This window comes from Brassica oleracea, chromosome C4 (assembly GCF_000695525.1).
Source record: "Brassica oleracea var. oleracea cultivar TO1000 chromosome C4, BOL, whole genome shotgun sequence".
Taxonomy (NCBI): domain Eukaryota; kingdom Viridiplantae; phylum Streptophyta; class Magnoliopsida; order Brassicales; family Brassicaceae; genus Brassica; species Brassica oleracea.
Window position 1 is genome coordinate 42,592,056 of NC_027751.1, and position 22,574 is coordinate 42,614,629.

The following is a 22,574-nucleotide window of genomic DNA, read 5'->3' on the forward strand; positions in this document are numbered from 1 at the left end:
GGGAAGACTAATGGCAATTCAAATGCTTTTAATTAAAACAATTTTTCTCAGTTCCCGGAGTTGGGACTGAACTTGAATACTGGACCTGTGTCCTCTTCTTCGTTAATGAATACTAGGCTGAATGAATCACCTAACTTTACACCATTAGCCTCACAGAAATTTCTCCAACCAATTCCAACAGCCACGGTTCCATCTCTTGACAAAAGACATCCCCACCACTTCATTCCATCCTTGCCAAGCAAGGTTATCTTTCCAAGCTTCTTGATGCCAATAGCTGTCACGAATTCACTTGGAAGATTCTGCAAAATATATAATTTCAGATAAAATTTCTAATCCACCTCTTTGCAATATTTATTTTAATAAACTTACCAATGTACATGCTTTGACATCTTTAGTTTCAAGGGCCAATGTCACTACTCGGTTTTGGACGATTGAAGACGTATCAGTACTTCTCTCTTTCTCCATGGCTTTTGAAGGCTCACCTCTCTGCTTTCTGTCACTGGCAGACTCTGTGTTGACCAAGCTGAGCATAGGAATTTCATTTTCCCATACTAACTCCAAGGTGAAGTATTCACCCGTCTTTAACCCGTTTGCTTTAGCAAACTCTTTCCACCCCTTTCCAAGACACAGTGAGCTTCCGGATCTCTCCTCGTAAAGATTCACTTTCCACTTTACACCATCTTTTCCTACCAGAGTTATCAGCCCTGGTTTGGTCATGCCATTTGCTCTCATAAATGGCACTGAAAGATACTGAAAAATGTTTAAGCGGATTGCGTAAGATTAATTTCAGAGAAAGTACCATGACCAAACTAGGGTTGATCTAACCATGAATAAGAGTTGATTGTTAATTAGAACTCACCTGTCTATATTTTATGAGGCTGTCATGTGCAAGTTTTAACTTCATAAACTGTTTTTGGCTTGGGGAAGTTGGAGGACGTCGTCCCCGACGCTTCTTCTTGTTATTATCACCTTGTGTACCATCATGGTTAGATTCTGTGGGGCATAAATCTTGTCGAAGACACTGCACAAAATATATTAAAGGTTCAGACCTTTTCAGCATTTACTCATGATGCCAAGCTGTAGAACATTTAACAAAAAGCTCTATTCATGACTTAACGATGATATAGCTAGAACCAGATACTTCTCTACGCATGAAATAAGGAAGGGGAAGTAGGAAAATAAACCAAACCAATCCACTACAAAACGACATGTTGTGTTCAAATATTTTGCACCATCTTCAAGACATGCACAAACTAATCGGGAAAAAACTAATATTACATGTTGTGGTATCGTGTTTCGAAGGTTTATGGATTTCTCCTTCAATCTTTTTGTATTTAATAAAAAACAAAATAAACTAATATTTAATTTTTTTTGAAATCTAATCAAAACCACGTTTAGGTTAACTATTGAATTTCTTTGGAAAGACAAAGGAACCAAAACCATGTCAGTGTTTCCAGACTAAGCCACAAGGGGATCTAAATCCCAAGCATAGGCAAAAGAACGGACAGCTTAGAGCCATGATTTTAAGCGATAATTAATGGTATGTAGGGCATTATAAATTATAAGGGCACAAAGTTTTTAAGTGATCATATAAGGCATCAATTTTTTTTTTGAAAATGTTGGACCAACTATTACCATAATTTTTGTTTACAATATTAACGAAAGACTAAAAGACAATATGCAAAAAGTACAAATACCTGAGTATCTTTGCGTACATTCGAAGCCGTGACAAGAGCCAAAGGACAAGGATGGTCTGATGAAGAAGAATCAGCTTCTGTTTTAACTTTTGTTTCTGAATTGTTCATCTTCGCTTTCTTTTTCCCTAGCAAGTTCTGCATCAGTAAAAAACGACCATGTTAAAACAAGTTATGTATCGAGATGTAATCTGGGTTAACACATAAGTTGTATAGATATTAGTTGTATAGATACACACGTCTAACTCAAGGCTATTTTGCAGATGCAGGAAATCAGAAATCTTTCTTCAACGATTTAAAAGACTTTATATCACTATTTTCCAGGAAAGGATTTTTATTTCGAATATTTGAATCAAACAAAAAATAACTATTCTAGAGCCGTAATTTCAATATAAAATGTTGTTTAGTCACATACTACAAAAGATAAAATTGTTTACAGACGATATGATTCTCCACGCTTAGAGAGATGAAACAAACCTACGATGCGGCAACAAGAATAAAGGTGAGCTCCTCCGAGAGAAAGAGAGGCGGTAATTTCCTAGACCTTATCTTGAAATCTGAAATCTGAAATCTGGGTGCTTAATTACACCAATGGTATATGATATAAATATGGCAAAGCTTAATAACTTTTAGTTGTCTTTTTGCAATTTAATTCATAGTGTAGACAAAAAAAATTAATTAATTCAAAGTTAATAGTATGGAAAACTATAAACTCTGGTCAACAAGTACAGATATATTACTGAAATTGAAAATGAAATACCAACTTTGTGGTTGACTCTTATCATATGTATTACTACATATAAAAGATTGCAAGTTTTGTTTTGTTTTTTTTTTTTGACTAGAGATTGCAAGTTTTGTTTTCTGATTATTATGAAAGATTTCTTTAACTGTTTGCGTATAATCTAAAATAATTTGAAAATCCTATCAATACTATTAAAACAGAAGACCATTTTTTGAGGTGCCCTCTTATTTTCAAAGTAATTACATAACCATGCCACTGATTTTATTTAAACCTATACTTTTAGTTAAATAGTATATGCCACGGAATCCTTTTATTCCAACAAACAAAATATTGCCTTATTTCTCAATGCATTTCAACTAAATCATAAAAGCCTAAATAAAAACTATCTATATTATGTGTATTAGCAATATCAATCATAAACCATATGTCTGACGTTTCGAGGAAGATGAAGATCAAAGTTAGGCGCTTTGCACGAAGTGATTACGAAAGCGATTTCTCTAAGGTTTCCTCACAGTTGACGACAGAGGTTTTTTTTGAGGTTCAATTAGTGTTTCAGGAGGTTTTTCCTTGTCTTCTGGCGAGTTAATGGATGTTGAGAGATCTTTTCGCTGAGCCTCAATATTTTCTAGAATATCTGGTTGCATTATTAAGGCCAGGTGAAGATACGAGAATCGCTTCCATTAAAATTGACCTCAAAGGTACTTTCACGTTTACAAGGAGACAGAGGTTTCATAAAGTTTAGCGTGTGGTAAAACTTCGGATCAGTGATTGGGATGTCCAAACCCGAGTGAAGCTAAAGCAAAATAGAGATTTCATTTGAAGATTTTTGGCACTATAAGAGATTTGAAGCTTCTATTCATAGGTTTCGAGATGCCTTGAGACTCGCTTTTTTTTTAAAGAGGATATCCATATTTTGAGGTCTTTTCAAGGTTCTTTGGTTTAACTGTAGGGGATGATGGTGATTTTTGATTTTGTTATGACTCTTTTGCGATTAAGTCGGCAGGGGAATGATCTCATCTAAATCTCGGAGTAGAGAACCGTACTTGGAAGACTCTGCAGCTTTATTCAACGGATCTCTGGGATATTATTGGATACTTGGCTCTGTAATGAGTTCTGATTACTTCGGTGGTGTTGGGGAAAAAAGAAATTGGTGGTTTTAGTTTCTGGAAATGAGGAATACAAGAACTCATAAGTCATAAGAGTGTGGTCAGAGAACTGAGGTTACAGTTTAAGGAATGGAAGAAATATTTTGGAAGGATCATAGTGTTCACGGTGTCTATAATAACGGATTGTTGCAGTCAGTTATTCTCATACAATTGAGTTAAGCAAAAAGAGGCACTTACACTCTATCTGGTTTATTGGGGATTGATTAGAAAGAGCGGTAGCTTTATATTTTTGCTTTAGAAATAAAACTGTAGATTTTTTTTTTGCTGCGGCTGTAGATAATTTTGTTGTAGAATATCAGCTGTAGGTTTAAAAAGATTCAATGACTTACATATAAATTTTCTAAAACAAAAAATAAGTGCTCTAGATTTATGGCTTTCTACAGCTAAAAATAAATAAAAAGGAAAGAAAAATCTGTAGCTTTAAAAAATCTTTAGAAAACATGATCGGGAAAAATTTAGGCTGTAGAAATAATTTAGGCTGTAGAGAAATCTTACAACACTTCTAAAGCACTTGCCAATCAACTCCATTACGTTTTGGGAAGATATGAAAATGGGAGAGTTTGGGTACGAATGCATAAAGGTTATGTAGTAACAACATATATATTTAAGTATTAATATTAAAACACCAAATCACCAAACATATTGCTTATGAGAAAATTGTAACAAGGAAGTTTTCAAATAATAATGTTGTAATAATTAAAAATAAAATAAAATAAAATAAACAAAAATATTATTAGCTCCACTATTTTGGTATTGATTACAATCTACATATATATTAAAAATATTATATTATCTACTAATATATATGAACTTAATTATTGGTAAAAAAAGAACTAAACTTTTGTTACGATTATTAAATTATTGAATCCACAATATATATCAACTTTCATTGTATCTATACAAATATTCGTTGCAATATTATTGACCTTCTAAAAAATTTTAGCTACACTATAATTATAAATACAAACTTACCTAACGATTTTTAAACAGCACAATTCCAACAAAAAAAAAACACTCATATAAGCAATACATTTCTACATCATGATAAACTATGGATATCATCTTAGTATATGAGAATGTAAGTATTCTTAAGCCTTTATTTCTCTTAAATATATACAATTTTACATTTAGTTTTGTACTAACTAAATCGAGAACCAAAAACGTAGTATTAAAACAGAACCAAAAATGAAACCAAGCAAAAAAAATGAAACGAAACCAAATCGATGTTTAGAAATATATGAACGGTCCATGTATCTTTGAAACAGATAAACGGAAATCAAATCAGAACCAAACCGAAAAATCAAATGGGTACTAAGATATAGTTTATGTACCTAAAAGTATTAAATATTTATTTTCCAATTATCAAATATTCTAAAATTACTACCTATAAACCAAACTACCAAAAATATCAGATTAATTTATTAACTTTTATCCAAATATTTTAAATTATCATAATTTCCAGATAGAACTGAATCACCCAAGTATTTTTTTTTATCAGGAACATCTTATTTATCCGAGTTAATCTAATTTATCCGAGTTATCTGATACCCTAATTGATTTTGACACAAATTATTGAAAACTATCTGAAAATTAGAAATCGAACCAGAACAGAGAACTAAAATATTAGCTGGTTTTTAACATTGTTATCCAAACTAAACTGAAAACTAATAACCAAAATCCAAATTCATAAATAATTGAAAGGTTCCTATATCTCTTGAACTAGAAACAAAAAAAAAAAGGAAACCAAAACAGAACCGAATAAAAAAAAGAAACAAATAGTAACCAAAACTAAACGCCTAGGTCTAAACAAATTAATGAACAAACAGATGGATTAATAAATATGTCAACAAAAGATAATTCTGCGTTTTCAAAGCGCGGATCAAAATATAGTTTTTATTAAAACAGAAGTCACTGAAGTAATTTGATATATATAAATATCACTTATATAAGATTTTCTAGATTATTATTATAACGTACTGATCGATAGTTTTTATTTTTGGGTTTGAGGAAGCTATGTGGGCTTAGGCACAAATTAACAATTTGAAAAACGTACATAAAGATATTGCACATCACTCAAGTCAGAATATGGGATATATCTCTGTTGATGTTATGTAGATGGAGTTTGGAAATAAATGAAATATCTTCACAAGGAAGTATGGTTTTGCAACAAAGAAGGTTTCATCGATAACATGATGGGATCCATGAATATCCGAAGAAGTTTATTATATTTACATGCAGAATGTGAAGCTTTGATATGGACAATGAAGTACATGAAGATCATGTATATTGCACCGGATGTGATATTCTCACCGGACTATTCTCATTATGTTCTATACCAACCGAATGCCCGTCATTCACTACTTAGTTAAAAGAATTGCAACGATGTAATGATATTTTTAAATTTTGCAATCCAACATATTCCAATTGCAAAAAAATATAATGGCTGATAAACTTATACATGGTGCTTGGAATATGATTTTTTTGCTATGGTGTATATTGATACAGTTCCACTGAGTTGGCTTTTGATTGTAAAGCTACTATCAAAATTACATTTTTTAGTAGAATTAATTTTTTAAAAATGTTCATGTTTCACAAACTATCAAAGTTACCTTTATCTCAATGCCTCTAATGTTTCTTTAGTGTCTCTCTTTGGTGTTTTTTTTTCTGTGTTATGTTTGAGTACTACTAAAGGTAATATAACATTCACAAATCCCGTTGACAAAATAAAAAACATTCACAAATCCCAAACAACAAAAAGGCCAATCGTTGATTCATTTTAATTCGTTATGGGAACTTAAAAAAAAAGCTAAAACATAGTACACAGATACAGTTTCATTTGGTCTCATGCTTCACCTTAGAGCAGAACTTGAGAACACAACTTTTGTCTCCTTCCCATATCAGCTTCACAATGATTGATTCACCTGGCTTCATACAGTTAGCTTTGAAAAACTCTTGCCAACCTCCTACCAGTCTTATTCTATCACTAGTTTCCTCAGACCGCAGATCCGTAGACCACTTGACACCGTTTTTGTCCAACAGTGTCATTTTAGCTTCCTCATTGATGCCGTGGCTCCTGCTGAAGCGTACAGGAAGATACTGCAACAAATATTCAAATAAAGGATTCAGGACTGAACAGAGTGTAAGACGACAAAGGCCTTCAAGTGAATGACACTGACCAGTATATACTTTTCAAGATTGAAAGGTTTAAGCGCTAGCGTCAGAAATCGGTTTTGGGATTGTGAAGATGAAGCTTTCCATGTCGATCTATGTTTCTTGATTTGTTTCTCATATTGGCTGCTCTCTTCATCGCTTTCTGTTTCTGTGGAAAGAGACTCCATTTCATTAGCTTCTGATGAGCAATCTTCTCTCTCTTTAGGGGACAAACGTAGAACCTGAGTTCCTCCTTTTTTGATCAGTTTGAAAGTGAAAAAACTTCCAGCTCTAAGTCCATTGGCACTACAGAAACTTCTCCACCCTTGTGTGATATACATAGTTCCACATGATCTCTTTCTTTTCAGATTTAGCTTCCATGTTCTACCCTTGTCATTCATCAGAACAATCTCTCCACATCTGGTATCTAGACCATTTTCCCTTGAAAATTTCATTGGAAGACCCTGAAAAATTTATTTATAGTAAATAAAACATGAGTTCTATCTAATTCACACCATTGGTATATTTTATCATTCAAAAAAGTAATAGTAGAGTACCAGTGTGTCATAACGTAGGGTTGCACGTGTTATATTAGCCACAAAAGAAGAGGGATCTAGTGGAGCAAACACATTACAGTTTAAACTTTAAACCTTGTTCGTTGAGCACATTTCTTAAAAGCCAGTCTGAGATTCAGAGTTTTAGACAGAGACAGAACATAACTCACCGAGGTTGTTCTCTTCTTCTGAACACGACTCATATTGAAACTCACAGCCACTAGGTCCCAGGAGTGTTACGTGGAAAGCCATGTCTTTCTCTTGCCTGAAAATGAGAATATCACCTATACGAAGATCGTGTGCAATAGCGAACTCTTTCCAACCATCAGTTAGTTTTGTTAGTGCAAGATGACACAACAATAGTAATGCAGAAGGTAAATCAAGAGAGACAAAATACACAAGCACACACCAATAGCTTTATTAAAAATCGCCTTGTACACTCAATTACAAGATCTGCTTAATCAGCTTAGCCAGCCTGTTAACATCCTAACATCTGCTACTGAAAGGTTCCTAAGCTACCCGCTTATGTCTCTCTACCGTCAAGTACTTCAGCCCCTGCTTCAGCACGACCCAAAACACTTCCAAGAGCTTCTCTCTCTCTCTATAAGATCAACCTCTGTGTCTCTGTCTCAATACAGACGACTCCATAGCTATCTTATAGTTATTCTCCATATTCCCGAAACCACAGAACCAACAGCACATCCGATGTTGCTTCTTGCTTGGCCTGACACAGTTGTTGATGCACCGATTAGTCTCCTTCCTTGTACCAGCTGCACAACCATGCTTCAGAACCTCCTGTCTCACCTTCGTGTTTTTGCACTGATGTACTACTTTCGGCTTGTTACTCACAGCTGCGCGCTGTAGAACTTCCTGCCTTACTCCCTGTCGTACGTCCCGACGTACTTCCTGACAAGCTCCTTTGGCTCCACTTTTTGATGTGCTCTCATGCACGAAATGTGATAGCCCCTTCTGTTGTACTTCCTTAGTACTCTCAGCTCCTCGATATCTCAGTCCCCAATTCGCCTTGGCTGGTTGACCCATCGAGAGTATCTTATCCAGCTCCTTGGATCCACTGTTGAGCATCCTGATCTGTTTGTGATTGTCAGCCAAATCACGTTCCAGCATCCTTGGTCTCTCTTGTTCACCAATAGCAACTTTCCTCAACTTGCTATTTTCCTGCTCAAGAGACTCATTATTCTCATTCACAGCCGCAAGTTCTTCACGAAGTTCTTCAAGCAACTCGTTTTGCTTCTGAGCCATATCCTCTAATCTCAGAATCTGATCCTTGACCCTCAACCACTTGTTAAGCAGCACATGATACTCCTCATCATCTGTGCTGAGATCTGAATCAGAGGACTTAATAGATCCCTCCTTGCGTGCACCAAATGCAACAAAGTTCTTTATCACCTTTCCATCTTCTTCAGACTCTGAATCATCAGACGACTGCAATGAAACTCCTTTCTCCTTCTTTGAGTTTGGACATTCACGCCATGTGTGTCCAACACCTCTGCACTCAGAACACTTAAGTTCTCTTTGCTGTGCTACAGGACATTCAGCCCTTATATGACCAACGCCTCCACACTCATAGCACTTGAGATTTTCTCTCCTTCTGCCATTGTCACGATCACCTCCCTGGCGACCATACTGATTCCTCCCACCAGAAGAGTTCATCTTACCAAAATTCCTGACCAGCATACCAATGTCCTCTTCAATCTTCTGAAACCTATCACTATCTTTGTCAGCTACAAGCGCCACACTCCTTGACGCACTGCTTGATGTAGAGGCTGAACTACTGTCTGTCTCCATCTCTTGTGCCTTCAACATACCCACAAGCTTGTCAAACTTGAGCTCATCCGTGTTTGTAGTCATCTGTAAGACTGCCTTGTGAGCTCCAAATTTTGTTGGAAGACAGCGTAGTAACTTCTTTACCAGCTTCTGCTCTTTGTACTTCTTCCCAAGTACAAATGCTTCATGCGCCATAGCACTGAGTTTGGCATTGAAGCTCGCCATAGAATCATTATCAGACCACCTGAGATTCTCAAACTGCGAACCAAGATGATCTAGACGTGTCCTCTTGACACTCTCATCTCCTTCAAACGAATTCAGCAGGATTTCCCACGCCTCTTTCGCCGAAGTACTCCTCTGAATCAGCTGAAACTGCTCTGCTTCAACAGCTCCAAAAATCACCGAGAACGCCTTTGCATTAAATTTTGATGCATTGCGTTCTGCCTCTGACCAATCCTCTTTTGCCTTAGGCTTCTTCTCACCGCTTGTGACTATGGTAGGCTCCTCCCAACCAATCTCCACAGCTGTCCACGCATCTTCATTGATTCCTCGAATCATCTGCTTCATGCGAGCCTTCCAATGACCATACTGGTCCGCATTCAACACGATCGCCTTCTGCACAGAAATAATCGTGTCCATCTTCACCTTCAGGATTATACCGATAACTTAGGTGCCCCGCTCTGATACCACTTGTTAGTGCAAGATGACACAACAATAGTAATGCAGAAGGTAAATCAAGAGAGACAAAATACACAAGCACACACCAATAGCTTTATTAGAAATCGCCTTGTACACTCAATTACAAGATCTGCTTAATCAGCTTAGCCAGCCTGTTAACACCTTAACAGCTGCTACTGAAAGATTCCTAAGCTACCCGCTTATATCTCTCTACCGTCAAGTACTTCAGCCTCTGCTTCAGCACGACCCAGAACACTTCCAAGAGCTTTTCTCTCTCTCTATAAGATCAGCCTCTGTGTCTCTGTCTCTATACAGACGACCCCATAGCTATCTTATAATTATTCTCCATGTTCCCGAAACCCTAGTCTCCAAGGCAACATGTATGGACATCTTCCATAACAATAAGTGCAACTTTCCTTTTCTTGGAATACACTTATTCCTCTTTCTTTAAGTCATAAACTTGCTCCTCAAGTTTATTCATCTTTCCATATCTCCAGGATACTCTCTTGCTCTCCAAGTCTACACGACTCCAGCTCAGCACCTTGACTCCACATGGTCTTCACCACTCACTACGACGTCTGCTTCAGCAACTACGTCAGCGACTACTTCAGGGCGGACATCTTACATCTTCAAGTTTCTGGCCATCTTCTATTTTTACTTCCCATGTTATCTTTGACGCGTCTGATCTTAGCTTCGCCGTATGGTGCTCATTTGTTCCTTCTATATACTTCGAGAAGAAGGCTACAGGAATTGTTTCAAAAAAACATGCAAACACAAAACCAAACCCATCTCTCAGTTAGCTACTCAGAGAGACATAGACATATAGAAAAAGGAATAGAGAGAGTACCAAGTAGCTGTGGAAGCCAGGAAGAAGAGGCTTGAAGAAACGTTTATTTGGCCACCTCATAAACTTCAGAAGCTCTGAGTCTCTCGAACTATAGACTTCAATTCTTGGAGAAAATAATGTAACCCAACTTGAAGACAGCGATCATTTATTGTAGAGCTTCTTTCTTTTTGGTTGGTTAAAGTCAAACAAGAGATCTTTAATACTCTTATTTATTGTAGAGCTTCTTCTATCTACTTTACACATTTCTGCTCTAACTTACATTTTTGCATTTATTGGTCTCCTGAGATCATAACTTAAAGACTGGAGCTGCTTTGTCATGTTCATTAATGATCTCCAAAGTGAAAGATTTTCCCAACTTTAGGCCATTCGCTTCACAAACGATTCTCTAGGTTTGGTTCGGTTGATCCATATTTTCGGTACTATTCTCATAAGTCCTATTGGAGTTTACTAATTTTCGGGTAGGGTTCAGATCGGATTATAACCATTATTTAAATTCATCCAAACAATCTTTTAAAAACTAATTAATTTGACCAACATTATTCAAAATATATGAAATTTTCCAAAAAATCTGCAGATTATTAATCAGTTATATATTGTTATTCTGCAGATTTTCGTATATGTGCATGAGGTTTCAAAAGATTATCTGTTATGTTTGTCCATGCAATTCCAAACTATCATCATTTAGTTATATTTTATTTTCTCAAAACAATATATACAATTTTTGGAAGAATATATACAGTTCAACATACAAAAATTGATAACTAAACTGATCCAAAGTTTTATATCCAAAATTCAAGGTTTAATTCAGATAACAACATAATTTTACTGACTAGTTATTATAGTTATTACGATTTAGTTATATTATTTCAAAATATTATAGTCGTAATTTATATTATATTCTCAATATTATATTATTTTTATTCATATAAATTACGACTAAAAACTCTAAAACAAATGAAAGTAAAATATTGACTAGTTATTACGATTTAGTTATTTTATAAATATTTATATTTATATACAATTTTTTGAAGCAGATTTTGAACCGACATTTTAGTTTTTCCTAAATTTATAAAATTAAAACATCTCAAATTACATAAAATTTAACCGATCAACATTTTGAACCAAAGTTAGTCTAACGTTCACCATCGCAAAGTAAGCAGTTGGACTTCTTGAGTTAACGCCAGTCATTACAAATCTCACATAGAAAGAAAGCGCAAACACTTGATTCAGTTAAATTTGTCTTGCACAGTGGGGATTACAAAAAGCTTAAACATTATTACACTCTAGGGATGTTAATGTAGGGTAAAATAACCCAGCCCAGCCCAACACACAAATAACCCAACCCAGTTTATACACAACCTGCTAAAACTCAGAAACATCAAAGTTGAAATCCAAACCAAGAAAATAACCCATTATAGTATAGGTTTACCCTTGGGTACCCAAAATATTATCTTGTTTACTCTGAAGATCATGTAAAATATTAATATCATTAATGTGAACTTTAATATATAAACAAGATTTTGTAATTTTATAGAAAACTTGTTTTAGCGCAAAAACTCGTTTATGATTTTGGCGGAAAAACACGCTTTTTCGGAAAAAACATATTTTGCAATTTTAACCGAAAAACTCATTTTGCGGTTTTAGCAGTAAACATCGTTTTGACAGGAAAACTCATTTATGGTTTTAACGAGAAAACTTGTTAAGTTATTTTTGTGGTTTTAGCGGAAATTTTTCTTTTTGCGGTTTTTGGTCGGTAATTTTTTTTTTTTGGTTTTGGTTGGAAAACTCGATTTTTGAGGTTTGCGGGAAAAATAATCTTTCTGGTTTTAGCGGGAAAACTTGTTTTTGCGGTTTTGGCGGAAAAACTTGTTTTTACGGTTTTGGCAGGAAAATTTGTTAGATTTTGGCGGGAAACCTGTTTTCAATTTTGGCGGGAGCAATCTTTTTGCGAATTTTTGGCGGAAAAACTCGGTTTTACGGTTTTTTGCTAGAAAATTTGGTTTAGCGGTTTTGGCAGGAAAACACGGTTTTGCGGTTTTGGCGGGAAAACTCGATTTTTCGTTTTTGGTGGGAAAACTCATTTTTTCGTTTTTGGCGGGAAAACTCGATTTTTCGGTTTCGGTGGGAAAACTCGTTTTTATTTTGACGGGAAAACTCGATTTTTTCGGTTTTTGGCGGGAAAACTCGATTTTTCGTTTTTGGCGGGAAAACTCATTTTTCGGTTTTGGCGGGAAAACTCAGTTTTTCGTTTTTGGCGGGAAAACTCGATTTTTTGGTTTCGGCGGGAAAACTCGTTTTTGGTTTCTGTGAGAAAATTTATTTTACGGTTTTGGCGAAAAAATTTATTTTTTGGTTTTGACGAAAAAAAACTTTTTTGCAAATTTTATATAATTTAATTGAAATGGTGAAAATCTATATATATAATTGAAAACTCATGGGTACACCATTACCCTTTTGTATTTACCCAACATAAATATGAGTTTTAAAATTAATACTCATGGTTGACTCAATTAATCTTAGATGGGTAAAAACCCAACCCATTATTATTGGGTTTGGGCAACATTCCTAGATGTAAGAGCACCCTCAACGCGGGATGCAAGGAGTGTTTTTAGGGGAAAAGGTGGTGTGGGGCCCGCCAAAAAGGGAGAGATGGTTTTCTGTGGGATGTATTTTGCACTGTTTCGCGGGCTCCACTGATACGTGACGGTCCCATTTGGTTCATTTTTATTTTTTTTTAAATCAGAAAAAAAAATAGAAATCCAAGTTGGGTATTTGCGTTGAGGGTGCTCTAAGTATTTCCAAATAGCTCTTGTTTCAAAGCCAGCGTCCTTGATTTACTCTTTTCATTCATCAGAACAATATCTCCACATCTTTTCTCTAGACCATTTGCCCTTACAAAACTCCTTGGAAGATTCTGAAAATTCAGCATCACAATCATTTTGAGTATTTTTATTTTGTTCAAATCAGCAGTAGAATACCAGTTTGTCATGACGTAGGGTCGCGGGCGAGACATAAGCCACAAAACAAGAGGGATCTAGTGAAGTAGATTCCGTTTCTTTTCTTGGATTCTTCTTCACTTTCTTTTTCTTTGGAATATTCCCTGAAAAAAGAAAGAATAAATCTCACATGCAAATAGTCTATATTTCTTAAATGTCAGTCAAAGATTCATTGTCACGCGCAGAGTTAGACGGAGTCAGAACACAACTCACCGATGTTGTTCTCTTCTTCTGAACACGACTCATATTGAATCTCACAGCCACTAGGTCCCAAGAGTGTCACGTGGAAAGCCATGTCTTTCTCTTGTCTGAAAATGAGAATGTCGCCGATTCGGAGATCGTGCGCAAGAGCGAACTCTTTCCAACCATTAGTGAGTCTCCGGCCATCTTCTATTTTCACTTCCCAGGTTATCTTTGACGCGTCTGATCTCAGCTTCGCCTTATGGTGCTCATTTGTTCCTTCTATATGCTTCAAGAAAGCTACAGGAATTGTCTGAAGCAACATGCAAACACAAAACCAAACCCATCTCTCAGTTAGCTTCTCTGAGAGACAGACATAGACATATATAGAAAAAAAAGGGAAAGAGAGAAAGTACCAAGTGGCTGTGGAAGCCAGGAAGAAATGCTTAATCACCATATTCGGAAGCTTCAGAAGGTTTTAAGAACTCTACTCTGCAATCCCCCGGAGAAAATAATTTAATAAACCAACTAGAAGACGACGTTTGGTTATCCTATTTATTGTATATCTTGTTTTTTTCACTATATTTATAGCATCTATAACAATGGCACCAAATTTGATATAAAAATTACGCCAAATTTAATGTTTTGATGTTATAATTTTTTGTCATCTTTAATAATAACATCAAATTTTACACCAAATATAAAATTATACTCCCCATATTTCAATATAGATGATGTTTTAGAAAGACTATTTTGTTTCAATTTATATGAAGTTTTGAGATTTTAAGATTAACTTTAACTTTATCGGAAACTGTTAAACCAATTAGATTTTACTATTAGATTTTACTGTCTCTTTTATAATTGGTTAATTGATTTTAAAATTATATCTTTATAATACTTTTTTAGAGAAATTTAATTTTCTTAATCTTTGTGTATTACTACGAAACATCAAATATTATGAAATGGAAGGAGTATATCATTTGGTGTTTTTAGTTTTTAAAATTTATATTTTTATTATTTGTAATTGATCAACATTATCTTGTCACATTTATATTATTATTTATATTTTTATTATTTGTAAGTGATAATCTATTTTAACTTAAAACTTAACTCATATTCTTTAAAACTTAACTCATATTCTATAACAAAAAGTTACCATCATCTATTTTAATAAATAAGTAACTCATATTTCTGTTACAAATTTACTATATAATTTACAGTCTTTACCCTATAATTATTACTCAAAGTTATATCAAATTACCGTATATACTGCAACTCAACTTTGATGATAAAAAAAATATACTGCAACTCAACTTTAAGATTGATTTTTTAGATTTGGTTTTAGGTTTAGTAATGCTCAAAGTTTATCTTTCTTTTGTCAGCTTAATACTCTTTTATTGTATTGTTATGGTTTAAGGTTTGAGTTTAGCATTTAACTTTCCTTTATTTAGGATTACTCATATGTGTCTCGCCACTATGAAAGTTTTAAAATTTTAGTTTAGGCTATAAAATTTAGAGTTTGGGATTTGGATTCAGATTAGGATTTATCCTTTCTTGATTTAGGATATCAAACGGACAGAGACTTATAAAAAAGTTTCACATATGGAATATGAGAAAGTGTTAGGGTATTCCAAAAAACTGATAAACGAAAGACAGTTGTTTGAACTTACGTTAAACGATACGATAAGATGAAAGTTTACCACGTTCAATAGCAAACAAACTTGGACAAGAGACAGCTTGTCCAATAACATGAGTCAAAGTTTCATGAAAATATATGAGATACATATATGAAATTATATCAGAACTAAACAACATAACAAACGAAAAGGTCTTTGTTTGAAAGGGAAGACTAATGGCAATTCAAATGCTTTTAATTAAAACAATTTTTCTCAGTTCCCGGAGTTGGGACTGAACTTGAATATCGGACCTGTGTCCTCTTCTTCGTTAATGAGCACCAGGCTGAATGACTCACCTAACTTTACACCATTAGCCTCACAGAAATTTCTCCAACCAATTCCAACAGCTACGGATCCATTTCCTGACAGAAGACATCCCCACCACTTCATTCCATCCTTACCAAGAAAGGTTATCTTTCCAAGCTTCTTGATGACAATAGCTGTCACGAATTCACTTGGAAGATTCTGCAAAATATATAATTTCAGATAAAATTTCTAATCCACCTCTTTGCAATATTTATTTTAATAAACTTACCAATGTACATGCTTTGACATCTTTAGTTTCAAGGGCCAATGTCACTACTCGGTTTTGGACGATTGAAGATGTATCAGTACTTCTCTCTTTCTCCATGGCTTTTGAAGACTCTCCTCTCTCCTTTCTGTCACTGGCAGACTCTGTGTTGACCAAGCTGAGCATAGGAATTTCATTTTTCCATGCTGACTCCAAGGTGAAGTAGTCACCCGTCTTTAACCCATTTGCTTTAGCAAACTCTTTCCACCCCGTTCGAAGACACAGTGCGCTTCCGGATCCCTCCTCTTTTAGATTCACTTTCCACTTTACACCATCTTTTCCTACCAGAGTTATCAGCCCTGGTTTGGTCATGCCATTTGCTCTCATAAATGGCACTGAAAGATACTGAAAAATGTTTTAGAGGATTTCGTAAGATTAGTTTCAGCGAAAGTAACATGACCAAATTAGGGTTGATTGTTTAAACTAACCATCTGGAATAAGAGTTGATTGTTAATTAGAACTCACCTGTCTACCTCTTATGAGGCTGTCATGTGCAAGTTTTAACTTCATAAACTGTTTTTGGCTTGGGGAAGTTGGAGGACGTCGTTCCCGACACTGCACAAAATATATTAAAGGTTCAGACCTTTTCAGCATTTACTCATGATGCCAAACTGTAGAACACGTAACAAAAAGCTCTATTCTTGTCTTAACGATGATATAGCTAGAAACAGTTATTTCTCTACGCATGAAATCAGGAAGGGAAGTAGGCAAATAAACCAAACCAATCCACTACAAAACGCCATGTTTTGTTCAAATATTTCGCACCATCTTCAAGAAATGCACAAACTAATATTACATGTTGTGGTATCGAGTCTTGAAGATTCCGAGTTTCTGTTCCAAACTTTTGGATATTTAATTAAAAAAACAAAATAAATTAATATTTAATTTTTTTGAAAGAGAGGTTTTGTCAAATCGAATCTCAAAACCACATTTAAGTTAACTATTGAATTTTCTTGAACTTTTTTCCAGACTAAGCCACAAGGGGATTTAAGACACGAGGGGATCCAAATCCAAAGCATAGGGAAAGGAACGGACTGCTTAGGGCAATGATTTTAAGCGATAATTTAGTTTATGTAAGGCATTATAATTTTTTTTACATGAATAATAAAAGCACAAAGTTTTAAGTCAGCATATGGCATCAATAAATTTTTTAAATTTTGGACTGGCATAAATCTGTTACCATCATTTTTTTTTTTACAATATTAAAGAAAGACAAAGAACAATATGCAAAAAAGTACAAATACCTGAGTAGCTTTGCGTACATTCGAAGCCGTGACAAGAGCCAAAGGACAAGGATGGTCTGATGAAGAAGAATCAGCTTCTGTTTTAACTTCTTTTTCCGAATTGTTCATCTACGCTTTTTTTTATCTAGCAAGTTCTGTATCAGTAAAAAATGACCATGTTAAAACAAGTTATGTATCGAGATGTAATTTGCGTTAACACATATATGATAAATATAAGTTGTATACATACACACGTCTAATTCAAGGCTATTTGCAGATTCATGAAATCAGAAAATCTATCTTCAACGATTTAAAAGACTTTATATCATTATTTTCAAGGAAAGGATTTTTATTTCGATCGAATAATTGAATCAAAAAAAAAAATATTCTAGAGCCATAATTTCAATATAAAAATGTTGTTTAGTCACATAATACAAAAGATAAAATTGTCTACAGATGATCTGTTTCTCCACGCTTAGAGATGAAACAAACCTACGATACGGCAACAAGAAAAGGTAAGCTCCTCGCAGAGAAAGAGAGGCGGAAATTTCTTAGACCTTATCTTGAAATCTGAAATCTGGGTCCTTAAAAATTTCTTACACCAATGGTATATGATATAAATATGGTAAACTTAATAATTTAGTTGTCTTTTTGGAATATAAAATAATTCAAAGTTCTGACTAAAAAAGTATGGTTCTGGTCAACAAGTATAGATATATTACTGAAATTGAAAACGAAAATACCAAATTTGTGGTTGACTCTTATCATATGTATGACTACATACAAGATTGCAAGTTTTGTTTTCTGATTATTATGAATGATTTCTTTAACTATTTGCGTATAATCTAAAATAATTTGAAAATTCTATATTTATTAAAATAGAAATCACTTAAGTAATTTTCGTATATATATCATTTGTAGAAGATATATAGATTATTTATTATAATTTTACTGATCGATATTTTTATTTTGGGTTCGAGGAAGCTAAGTGGATTTAACAACGGTACGTTGAGCTAGTGGTTTAGTCGTTGGAGTAAGTTCCATTGCACTCCTAATTCGATTTCAGTTGGGATGAATGCTTTACGCCATATTCGGTATTAGCCCAGACACTTAATGGTTTACAAAAAAAAAGTTATGTGGGCTTAGACATAAATTAACAATTTAAAAAGCGTACATGAGGATATTGCATATCACTCAAGTCAGAATGTGGGAGATATCTGATGATTTTATGTAGATGGAGTTTGGAAATAAATAAAATATCTTCACAATGAAGTATGATTTTGCAGCAAAGAAGGTTTAATCGACAATATGATGGGATCCATGAATACTCGAAGAAGTTTATCATATTTACATGCAGAATATGAAGTTTTGATATGGATAATGTAGTGCATGAAGATCATACGTATCACGGATGTGGTATTCTCACCGGACTAGTCTCATTTGGTGTCTACACCAACCGAATGCCCAACTTTAATTACTTAGTTGAAAGAATTTCAATGATGTAAGGATATTTTTTTTCAAATTGCAATCTAACATATTCCAAATGCAAAAAATACATATATATAATGACTGATAAACTTATACATGGTGCTAGGAATTTGTTTTCTTTTTCTATGATATATATTCAGTTCCACCGAGTTGGCTTTCAGATTTCCAATCTATATAGAATTAGCCTTTGTTCGAAAAAGAAATGTGACCTATTTCTATGAACGTGTGTATTAAGGTATAAGTTAATGAAATTGAATTTTACATAGAAATCCACGTATGTATAGAGTTATGTTGTTATGTTTCATCTTAATTTTTTTTTTTGTGTTTATGATTTAACTACAAGCATGAATTTATTTTTCACATGTATTCATATTTTTATTTTAATAAATTATTAGTTAATTAGGGGTAACTGTCTTGGTACGAAATGAAGTAGTTGTGCTATGTGAGTGGGATGACTGTAACATCTCATTTCTTGTATATGGTGGTGCATGTGTAGAAATCTTAAAAAGTTGATATGACTATATCACCAAAGTGCACTTATTTTTTTTGTCACTTGTCAAAAGAGAACTCAAAAACTAAACTTTTTTGAGTTGGACTAGCTATACTACCACACAACAATGCGGGGTAGTATTTAGGGTTCGAATCATCACGGATAAAGGTTACACTACCGATCTACGGGAGAAGAGAAGAGCTAGAATGAACAAAAATTGTAGAAGAGAATGTAAAAGAAGTAATGAAAATGAGACTTAAATTTATAAACTAAAACCTTTGGCAGCGGGTACTTCTCAAAAAACTTAGATCATCAAAATGATTGCTAAGCAAAGAAATGTAATTATTCGAACTCAGACAACTTGATTAGATTAGACTTCCCTTGAATTACTGATCCCTATGTGAGGACATGTGAAGACTAACTTATATTGAATCCAACAACCTAAATATTTATTATAAACATGTTCGATTTGTTCACGAAACTTCTAACATCAAATTTCATTTTCTAAGATTATTCCACTAATCTAAGTTCATTAATACATATAAACAGTCAATTTCGGTGCATTAAAAACATAGATATCATAAAATAGGTGATCAGTCAAGTTTAAGTTTTACGAACAGAACCAGATTGATATTCTCCTAATCTAACAAATCAATTTCAAAAAGCCATATGTTCTTTCAGATAACCCTAAGCCTAACTAATTCACTACTCAAACATGGAAACAAAAACACATGAAGCCGATGAATAGTGCATTATAACAAGAAAATTTTACATTCAGACATACTTTTACACTTTCCATTTACACTCAGACATACTTCTACCATGTGGAGTACTTTATCTCATAAAAATGTCTCTTATACCCTCCAACTAAAACAATTAAAAACACAAGTTAACTAAATTATTTTTCATTTTACTTTTATTACGCTTTAAAACTCATATCTAAAAACATAATTTCTTTTCTACTTCTTTTTTTAACCGAAAATCACTTTACTTTTTTACAAACCTTAATCTGATAAAGTTTCTTCCTTTTCATTCGATTATACACTTGCGACGAATTGCAATTGTTGAAACAGAGACGGAAGTGGTAACGGAGATGGTGGAGAATCATCTTATGGTGGTGGAGGTCATGGTTACTGAAATAGAACTGACGAAAGTGATAACACAAGGTAAAGATGTGTATAGAGGTGTTGCTCAAGGTGGAGGCGGTCATGGAGGAGGTGGTTTTATGGTGACGGTGTTTATGGAATGAGTGAAAAAAGAAGACCCAGAAATGGAAGTAGACAATAAACCATAAGGTGTGGAGGAGGTGGCGATAGAGGAAGTGGCGGTGGAGAAGCTTATGAAAATGGTTATGGAAGTGGTGGTCACACCTTTTTTGATTAACCACAACACCTCTAACTATGTCCACATCACTACTTCTCTTGACCACACCTAGCCTGCATACAAAATTATGTCGTCAACCATTAATTTCTCGACCACACCTTATCCAGAACAAAGTGTGTGTTCGAACACAAGCAAAAAGAAAGACATAACACTTAATAACCTCAGCCTTCAGATTTTTCTTTCTTATCTTTAATCCAACTGTTGTTATAAAAGTCCACCATTCAATAAAGTTACCAATTAATTGCAACAAGAGAAGTCTAACTAGTGTGTTTACCTTTTATAAATTTGGTCGCTATTATCATTGTTCACAGGGGTATGATGAGAATCTCAACTCAACACAGAAGGCCAAAAGTACACCACCAGCATAAAGTGCCTTAAAGTGTTATATACCCAACCCAAAGTATGTTTACATGTAATGCTCTCTTATAACAATGTAAATTAAATACATAGGTTCAAAAATCTTTTCTAGAATAGAATACGAAATTGTCTCTATATATGATGTTTATAAATATCCAAAGCTATGAAAACATATGTAAAGAAAAGTGTAGCCTAACAACGGCTGAAAACAAAAAAAAAGGTCACGATCACATAAGGATCAAATTTTAGGCAAAACCAAATCGAAAATTAGAAAAATGTTCAGTAAAACGCACATGAGATTTAATCTAACCGTTGGATCCACCTTCATCCACTTGTATGAAAAAGATAGCTAAATTTTCTATTTCATGTCCAAATATGATCTCAATCTGCCAGTGGGAAATCTTCTACGCATTACTAAACATCTAACACATCTGCATAATTATGCATTTTTATTTACTTATTTGCACTCAGATTGTCTCCCTTGTTTTCACATTGACCTAAACCTTAAAACGATTCGATAAAAGACTAAAAAAATTATAAACATGTTGTGAAACTAGAGAATATAATCTGTATGTTTCTGTATTATTCATAAACATAAGGAGCCATTTATATATAGGGAGTTACACCGTCATAGAATAATGAAAAGAATAAAAAATGAAATACAAATATGTAAAGAATACAAATCATAATCTAAGCAGGAAAAAGAAAACCAAAGGTGGCCGACTCTCTCTCTTGCCGTCTCTCTCTCTCTCTCTAACGGTATGGGCCGGTTATGGACCGGGTCGGTTATGGACATTCACAATATGATATAACACTTTCCCTTGGATGTCATAACCATACAGAGTTTGTAATACGCTTTGGATGTTGCCTCATTGAAACCTTACCAGGAAAACCCAGTGGGACAAAACCATGGTGAATGAAAAAGAGTGCAACACGTATTACTCCCCTTGTTCTATACCTCACTGAAGGTCTTTCAGTCGACGCATCCCAATCTGATGCGTGAGGTTTCTGAACGTGCAAGTTGGAAGCGACTTGGTGAATAGATCAGTTGAGTTGTCACTTGAACGCACTTGGACTACTTGGACCTCGCCGGCTTTCTATAGCTCGTGTGTGAAGAAGAACTTAGGCAATATGTGCTTCGTCCTGTCTCCTTTGATGTAGCCGTCCTTAAGCTGAGCAATGCATGCTGCATTGTCCTCATACATCACGGTTGGTGCTCCTTGCCTTCGGACATCCCACAATCAACTCGAACATGTTAGGTCATGGACCTCAACCAAACACACTCGCGACTGGCCTCATCTATTGCCAAGATCTCCGAATGGTTTGAAGATGTGGCCGCGATCGTCTGCTTCATGGAACGCCATGATATGGCCGTTTCACCATGTGTGAACACATAGCCTGTATGTGATCGAGCACTGTGTGGATCCGAAAGATAACCTGGATCAGCAAAGCCAACTAACCCTTCTTTGTTATGGTTAGTATAAAATAAACCCAAATTTTTCGTTCCTTGCAGGTAACGAAGAATATGTTTAATCCCGTCCCAGTTCCTTTGGGTTGGACAAGAGCTAAATCTAGACAATAGATTCACGGCAAA

The 22,574-nt window shown here is 34.6% G+C and overlaps 2 protein-coding genes and 1 pseudogene across 3 annotated transcripts; all 3 read right to left on the reverse strand.

Annotated features, from left to right (window-relative positions):
- Positions 1-24: 24 nt before the first annotated feature.
- LOC106337522 (B3 domain-containing protein REM12-like) lies at positions 25-2,254 on the reverse strand. Of its 2 annotated transcripts, none has more exons than XM_013776624.1 (5): positions 2,172-2,254; positions 1,698-1,832; positions 860-1,021; positions 370-750; positions 25-299 (listed from the first exon to the last, which is right to left on the reverse strand). In XM_013776624.1, exons 2-5 carry the CDS (start codon positions 1,803-1,805, stop codon positions 48-50), a joined length of 903 nt encoding a protein of 300 aa, XP_013632078.1. In that variant the 5' UTR covers positions 1,806-1,832; positions 2,172-2,254; the 3' UTR covers positions 25-47. The 2 variants fall into 2 exon arrangements, with proteins under 2 accessions (XP_013632078.1, XP_013632079.1); XM_013776625.1 differs by lacking the exon at positions 2,172-2,254 and adding an exon at positions 2,110-2,145.
- Positions 2,255-6,434: 4,180 nt separating this feature from the next.
- On the reverse strand, positions 6,435-10,676 carry LOC106338937 (annotated as a pseudogene).
- Positions 10,677-15,681: 5,005 nt separating this feature from the next.
- LOC106338938 (B3 domain-containing protein REM12-like) lies at positions 15,682-17,829 on the reverse strand. The gene is made up of 5 exons (XM_013777798.1): positions 17,755-17,829; positions 17,284-17,417; positions 16,505-16,594; positions 16,004-16,384; positions 15,682-15,933 (listed from the first exon to the last, which is right to left on the reverse strand). Exons 2-5 carry the CDS (start codon positions 17,389-17,391, stop codon positions 15,682-15,684), a joined length of 831 nt encoding a protein of 276 aa, XP_013633252.1. The 5' UTR covers positions 17,392-17,417; positions 17,755-17,829.
- Positions 17,830-22,574: the final 4,745 nt, after the last annotated feature.